This window comes from the organism of the source record quoted next, unplaced genomic scaffold (genome assembly GCF_019419815.1).
Source record: "Pyrus x bretschneideri cultivar Hongxiangsu unplaced genomic scaffold, Pyrus_bretschneideri_v1 Contig2, whole genome shotgun sequence".
Taxonomy (NCBI): domain Eukaryota; kingdom Viridiplantae; phylum Streptophyta; class Magnoliopsida; order Rosales; family Rosaceae; genus Pyrus; species Pyrus x bretschneideri.
The window spans coordinates 12,714,413-12,721,964 of record NW_025999501.1 but is presented as its reverse complement, the minus strand read 5'-3'; the positions used below and the strand labels follow the sequence as shown (position 1 = coordinate 12,721,964).

Here is a 7,552-nt window from a genome sequence, read left to right as displayed (position 1 = left end):
AAATAATGGCACCCCCATCAAGTGCTCAACTAAATATCTCAACGAAAAAACTGAATCATATCTTAAATTAAAAATGAATTATTGGGTTCCTTAATTAGGTGAACAACAATTTATTTTTCGGAGGATGATTCCGTTTCTATTTTTCAATTTTAGTGGATCGTGGGTTGCCCTAATTAGGTGAACGACAATTTATCACATGTAAATATATATCATTGGCGCCACTTGTCTGTAGGGCTGTGAACGAGCTAAGTCAAATCGAAATTACTATGCTCAAGTTTAGCATTGTTTAATTTTTTCTGAACTCAAGATAGGTTTGTCTTGGCTCTTCACTTCTTACACAAGCGGAGCTCATGTGAGCTTAAAAAATTCGAGTCAAATACCGAGCTCAAGTTGTTTCGAACTTTTTCTTATAGTAAGTTGGTTCGATTGTGTAAAAAGCTTTGCAATATCATTATAAGATTTTGACTTAAAAGTTGAATACCGTATAAAATCTTTTTAATATAATGGTCGAAAGTAATCATAAATCATGATATATTGTTTCTTAGTAATCGTTAATCATGATATTGTATTCGGTAGGAAAAAAAATTATGTATCACAATATAGGGTTCTGTGAATTATATTAATCGAATGATACAGTTTTGTGTACGCAATATTTTACTGGTGGAGCTTCGATGAGCCATACGCAAATCGAACCCGGTGCAAGCTCGAACCAGGCTGCTCCTGTGGCACCAAGGACCTTGCGCAATCCTGAGCACGAGACTCACCACGGCATCATCTCTAGGACCCAGCAACCCCTCGGTAAATGGTAAATGGTAAATGGTAAATCCATGTACCAATCATAAACGGTAAAAATTTGCTCTTCGTCGTCTTCAATGGGAGTAGTTCAATTTGTAACTGTTTGTTAAGAAGTGGGACTGGGAAAGCAGTAAAAATATCAACAGAGGCTGCTGAACTGGAGGCTTTGAAAATCAACGACTCGTGAGTCAAATCGGTCTGGAATCGTCCTCGATCGTCCGAATTTCAGGTTAGCTGAGTGAAATTATGAAGATAATTGACTGTACGGAATCTCCGCTCTTGCTGGTTGAGCTGAGCGGAAGCTTGTTTGTTCATGTAGGGCTCGGGTTTTGACGTCGGTCAGCGATGGCTGTAGAAGAAGTTGCCGAGCAGGTAGTTGCGCCGCCGCAGAAGGCGAAGGAGCCTTCCGAAGATGAGAAACGGTAGGATTTTTTTTATTGGAATCAATCAGTGAAATGCTATATTGAAGTTCATTGATTTTTATTTATTTTTTATTAATAGGAGGAAGAAAATAGCGGCCGGAGGTTTGATGAAAGCGGTGATGAGGCGCGGTGGAGGCGATTCAACCCCTTCAGATGGTTATCAGGTTAGAGCTTGTGCTGATTTTTGATGAGCTATTACTGCAATTGAATTGTGTCACATTAAGAATTTTGGTGGATAACGTTATGGAAGGAAATTGCGAAAGCTAAATTATGTTGTGCATTTTGCAGGTTGTATATCATTCCACTGTTAGAACATTGGATGGAGTTGTTGTCGAATCGTCCAGATCGGAATATGGAGGCAAGTTGGGTGTCATGCTACTAATTAGATTTTAGTATGTATAGAGATTAGTGGACTTGTAAATGACACTTCTTATATGCTTTCCCCCTAAAATAGCTTTTGTGTTGTCTTATATTCTATGATTTACCTAAAGTTGTCGAACGAAAGTAATGCATTTTACTTTTGGAAACCTAATTTTATTTCGACTTGAGTAAATGAATTTCCATGTAAAATGCTCTGTTATGTTCATTGAATTGAATAAATACTTATTTACAGGCAAGGGTACTCCTATTCGACATGTTTTGGGAAAGAGCAAGATCATAGTGGGTTTGCTAGAAGGACTTCCAACAATGCTGAAGGGTGAAGTTGCAATGGTAATATCGTTTTGGTTCAGTGAGCTTTGTCTTTGGCTGTGAATGTGTGTGTCTTTGGCTCATGTTTACAAAATTGTATTATTTATTATTTCAGTTCAAAATGAAACCCCAAGTGCACTACGGTGAGGATGATTGCCCTGTTTCAGCACCCAGCGGCTTTCCAAAGGATGACGAACTTCATTTTGAAATTGAGATGATAGATTTCTTTAAAGCCAAGGCAAGAATTTCAAAACAGAAATCTCATGGTTGAAATTGCTTGCAGTACAATTGATCGGACGGTGATCAATGCACTAGGCTACTCATTGGTTCTGATCTTATTTATTTCATTTTGGTTAATTTTCAGGTCGTTAGTGATGACTTGGGAGTTGTAAAGAAGGTATGGGAAATTAATTGTTGCGCTTTTGTTCTGACTTAGGAGCATGCTGATAAACTCACAAACACTTTCAGCATATTTGTTAAATTATGATTGATGTGAATCACTATAATGTAGGTAATAACTGGAGGTCAGGGTTGGGAATCGCCCAGGGAACCTTATGAAGTAAAAGCCTGGTAAACACCTTTTTCTTTTCCCTTCCCAATAAGTATTCTGTTGCTGTAATGAACTGTAAATATGAATGTGTGGAAACTTTCTAAGGGAGGTATATGGTTGTTTTCAGGATTTCTGCAAAGACAGGTGATGGAAAAGTGCTTGTTTCACGGACTCAAGGAGAGCCATTTTTCTTTAATTTTGGAAAGTCAGAGGTTGGTAACCGATTTCTCATTACTTGCTTTGTTGGTGTTGAGTCGTTCATTTGTTTTGTTTCATGTGACATTGCTCTTAGCTGTACGTATCTGATGGGTTTAAATTGCATTTTTGGTGCTAATTTTCTTCTTTCATACACTAAAAAGTACATTAAGACTAGAAGTAATCAGACCACACAAGATTTTAGGTTGAGTGGGGAAAAAGTCAATTTGGATATTACTCTAAGCGCTACTACTTTATATTATTCACTCCAATGTCTTTGAATATAAACTAGGTACCTAAAGGTCTTGAGATGGGAATTGGTACAATGACACGGGAAGAGAAGGCAATAATATACGTGACCAGCAATTACTTAACTCCATCTCCTTTCCTGCCTGGGGTAGAAGGTGTTGAGGAAGTTCATTTTGAAGTAGAGCTTGCCCACTTTATTCAGGTGTGCAAAATTCTTCTTTATCATAAATCAAGTGCCTCTTCATGTCTCTTTGTTTTCTTCTTTATGTAATCATTTGTATAGCAAAGTTGGCAAGGATATATGCTTTTGTAGGGTAGTCAAGTTCTGATCCAGCTTTATGGTTCTGTATTATCAGGTGCGTGACATGCTTGGTGACGGGCGCCTGATAAAACGTCGTATTCATGATGGAAAAGGTGTGGTTCAAGAATTTTATGTTCCCAGTGAAATCAAGGTTTCTTAGAAACATAAATAGAGACATGATACATGATTTTCCATTATTTTCATGTCAGATTTTCCCAATGAGTCATTGACTCTGTTCCTTTTCAAATGGTAGAATTTTTGGTCCTCACGGATCTTTTATCTGCATAAGTTATATTTATGCATGAAGTGTAATGTTTCTATTATATTTCTTGAACAATTAGGTGAGTTTCCTATGGATTGTCCTCTTCATGACAGCCTACTACGTGTCCATTATAAGGGTATGCTTCTTAACGAGGAAAAGACAATCTTCTATGATACAAGAGTTGATAACGATGGTCAGCCTTTGGAGTTTTGTTCTGGAGAAGGCCTTGTGAGTTGTCCGCAAGCTTTCTGAAGAATGCTTAGTTTGTCTTCGCTTTTTCAGTTTGTGCAATATGTGTGCGTCTGTAATCTGTATACACTTTCTATATGAATGGTGATTAGTCGGAAATTCATTGCAGTGAAACTTTTATGTTGTATGATAGGTGCCCGAGGGATTTGAAATGTGTGTTCGTTTGATGGTGCCTGAAGAGATAGCTCTCGTCACATGCCCTCCTGATTATGCATATGACAAATTTCCTAGGTTATTTTGAGAATTCTAGCTTACCATTTATAATTTCTATCATAATTGATAATAAATAGTATACTAAAATGTAACACCTAGACACACAAATGGAAGTCTCCTGCCATTGTTTCTATTGTTTTTCCAGTTCAAGTGTATCACTGCTTTTCTTTCCATATCATAGGCCTGCTAATGTTCCTGAGGGTGCTCATATTCAATGGGAAATCGAGCTTCTTGGGTTTGAGATGCCAAAGGTAATCTTAAGTTTTTCTTCGAAGTTTTATTTTAAAAAATAAATTGTTTTGATAATGTTTGTAATTTGTTAAGGTATTAGTTTCTGAATATTTGTGGTTGATAATTTTAATTGTTCGTGTTAGTGTTAACTTTCTGTCAAGCAGTTGCTTCAATATGAGATGAAATTCTGACCTTCGAGAATTAGCTTTTGGCTTAGAAAAACTTCAAAGTGGTTGTGTACATTGTCTTTAGAATTACCTCTGCTGGTTCTTGATGGAAGAATACTTAATTATGGGCACTCTAAATGCTTTAGGTGCTGATGTGAGTCTCTGACTAAACTATGCTTAACTAGACATGCTCGTATGTTTTTTCTGGTTAGCTGGACATTTGTCTGAACTATGCGTTGAGTTTTTTTCTTTTTCTGTAGGTACCTACTTTTAAGCTCTACGCTACCAATGTGATTAATGCCTAATTCTCAAACTCATTGCAGGATTGGACTGGTTTAAATTTTCAAAGCATAATGGATGAAGCAGAGAAGATTAGAAATACGGTATTTATTATTAACATTAAGTGGTTATTGCATCAAACCGTAAACAACTAATGATATATTGACCCAGAATCTTATTGCATCAAAGCTGTGTCGGTGCTTAGTTTCTTGCTTTCATGCTTATCTTCAGAATTAAATTGTTCTGGTGGTATAAAGCTTGACTTCTTCGACCCTATATTCGTTTCAGGGAAACAGGCTATTCAAAGAAGGAAAATTTGAACTTGCTAAGGCAAAGTATGACAAGGTAATGTGCCCTTGCTTTCATGCGTCACCTTTAAATTACGTGTATATTCAAGATCCCTCTTACTAACCGAACCAAAGAATTAGTAGATATGTTCCACCCAAAATGGGAATGGACTAGGGTTATGAACTTAATTATCCATAATCTGATGATCAAGTCGATTCCGTGATTATAAGTTCATTCCATACCAGACCAAACCAGGATCCATTCTAATTATGAGAAGGGTTCATTTGAGCTTATTGGGTGTGGGTCCATTCTACCTTTGTATAGAAGCATGTTTTCTTACTGAGGTCGCCTGTCAATTAATGTCATTGCAAGTTTGCTGTTGCTTGTTACAAAACCGATTTTTTTTTTTTCTAGGAGTTCACAGCCACAGTTTATCTTATGATTTGAGTTGTATTCCTGGAATCTAACTGCCATTAACTCAGTTTCTGTTCAAGTATAACCCAATTTAATTTGATTTTTTTATGGATGGGTGATGACACTGCATTCTGATTAAAATCTTTTATTTTTTATGATTTGTCATTCTATGAAATCATAATCTACTTTCTGCTCCAAGCCATTAAAAATGTGTCTCTCATCCTTTATAGGCGTATGATCTTATCTGTCAGATGGTTTTTATGCAGGTGCTTAGGGAATTTAATCATGTTAATCCTCAAGATGATGAAGAGGGGAAAATATTTGCAAATACAAGGGTAACCATTATACCTGTGCTTATTGATCTTATCCTCTGTGTATTTAATTTTCTGTAATTGCTTAATTCTTGTATCTTGCAATGGTAAACACCTTCTTTCTCTAAGTCGAGCTGCACAACCTGTGTGGTTGATAACTATATGTCGAGGACTCATAATTGGTTCTCTTTTGAATGTTTGAAGAATCTGTTACATCTGAATGTTGCCGCATGCTTCCTGAAGATGGGAGAATGCAGAAAATCCATCGAGATATGCAACAAGGTATGTATTGCTACTTTCATATTGAAAGATAAAGGGTCTGGATAATTAGTAATGTAGTCCGAAGTGAAGTCTTTTCACTTTGGTTTGTAATGCATTCCCGCTGGAACATCTAGGTTTTAGAAACAAACCCTGGACATGTCAAGGCTCTTTACCGCCGAGGTATGGCCTACATGACTCTTGGAGATTTCGAGGAAGCAAAGAGTGACTTCAACATGGTAATGCTTGTAAATAATTCAGTGATATTTTTATTGATTAAATTCTTGTTATTCCTTTTCAAAGTCGCTTCTCGATGCTTTTAGATGATAAAACTAGACAAGTCAACTGAACCTGATGCTACAGCTGCTCTGCTAAAAGTTAAACAGAAAGAACAGGTGAGTTGATCAGCAACAATTTGTTTATGATTTGAGAGATGGAGCGGGAATTGTTTAATGCGATTGTCATTGTCTCGCCATTTATAATCAGGAAGTTGAGAAGAAGGTGCGGAAACAATTTAAGGGACTATTTGACAAGAAGCCAGGGGAAATTTCAGAGGTTGGAACTGAAGACGTAGATCAGCCTGCAGTTGAGAACCCTAAGAATGATGATAAGGAGGATTCCGACGGAGATAATTCAGACGAATCTCATGAAACTGCAGATGAGCCTCCCAGAACATCCTGGTTCTCTTTCCTCTGGCCTAAAAGACTACTTGCAGCCCTAGGGCGGCCAGGATGTACGATTTTGTGATCAACGTCTCAAATTAATGTTGCGACGCTGTTCCGGCCATCGGCCCTACCGGAGGTTCGATTATAGACAGGTTATAGAAGTATAGTCAAGTGTAAACAATGGTAGACTATAGAGCTTTCTATACTCCACAAACAGTGGAAATCATGAAAATTAATGTTTTAACTTCTTTAATGATTTTGTCAAGGGTCCCATAACCTGTGAACGGGTCTTGTTCTTTACAGCATAAATAGCAATAAGCACGTCAACTGGTTCAGGTAGACTGAGCTCCACTGACCAATCACGAACGAGATCTCATGGACGGTTGCTGTTACTGCAAGAGTCAAATGACCTTAATCCATCCATTGATCTATTTGTTTCTCTTAATCCCAAGTTAATGACAAATATAATTCTAGTTTATACATTTCTGACGGTGACAAAAGGATGACACACATAAATCGAGAAATGGTCCAAAAATTTTTTGTTCAAAAAAAAAAAAGAAAAGAAAAAGGTTCATCATTATGTGGTGTTAGAACTTCTAATTCAAAAGGGATAAGTTCTAAGGTGTTGATTATGATTATGATTAGATTGGATTGAATTACTTATATGATTTGAGATACGTTGAAATAAGATTTAAAGGCCGAGGTGAAGGGTCATAATTTTGTGGGTATTAAAACTTCTAATTCAAAAAAAGAATAAGTTATGAGGTATTGATATTTTACCAGTTTGTGGGGATTGAAATAAGTTTCGTTTATGAGTAATCTAACTTCTACCTGTTCGGACCTTTTTATTAATTTCAATAGTCAACATGCCTTAATTTAGTTAGCTTAGTCCAATCTTATTTACCAAATGAACCTCACTATCATGATGTGTTTGACATGCTGATGTGGTGTATCAAACGCATTACAATTGTAACATATGTATTGAGTCTAGTGGTACGAGAAGGGTAGAATAA

At 36.7% G+C, this 7,552-nt stretch overlaps 1 protein-coding gene across 1 annotated transcript; it reads left to right on the top strand.

The window, feature by feature from the left end:
* The first annotated feature begins 702 nt into the window (after positions 1 to 702).
* On the top strand, positions 703 to 6,795 carry LOC125476933 (peptidyl-prolyl cis-trans isomerase PASTICCINO1-like). The gene is made up of 21 exons (XM_048583615.1): positions 703 to 1,024; positions 1,115 to 1,217; positions 1,297 to 1,381; positions 1,506 to 1,575; positions 1,831 to 1,928; positions 2,023 to 2,145; positions 2,272 to 2,304; positions 2,419 to 2,477; positions 2,585 to 2,669; positions 2,945 to 3,103; positions 3,258 to 3,315; positions 3,544 to 3,692; positions 3,847 to 3,944; positions 4,108 to 4,177; positions 4,648 to 4,707; positions 4,892 to 4,948; positions 5,572 to 5,640; positions 5,821 to 5,898; positions 6,012 to 6,113; positions 6,198 to 6,269; positions 6,361 to 6,795. The coding sequence occupies exons 2-21, from the start codon at positions 1,141 to 1,143 to the stop codon at positions 6,619 to 6,621; spliced, it is 1,863 nt and encodes a 620-aa protein (XP_048439572.1). The 5' UTR covers positions 703 to 1,024; positions 1,115 to 1,140; the 3' UTR covers positions 6,622 to 6,795.
* The last annotated feature ends 757 nt before the right edge of the window (positions 6,796 to 7,552 follow it).

Excerpts from the sequence above, each read along its gene's own strand:
- LOC125476933 (XM_048583615.1), top strand. The coding sequence starts at position 1,141 with ATGGCTGTAGAAGAAGTTGCCGAGCAGGTAGTTGCGCCGCCGCAGAAG. Across the intron at positions 1,929-2,022 it reads TGAAGGGTGAAGTTGCAATG|TTCAAAATGAAACCCCAAGT; the intron begins GTAATATCGTTT and ends TTATTATTTCAG. Across the intron at positions 4,708-4,891 it reads CAGAGAAGATTAGAAATACG|GGAAACAGGCTATTCAAAGA; the intron begins GTATTTATTATT and ends TATTCGTTTCAG.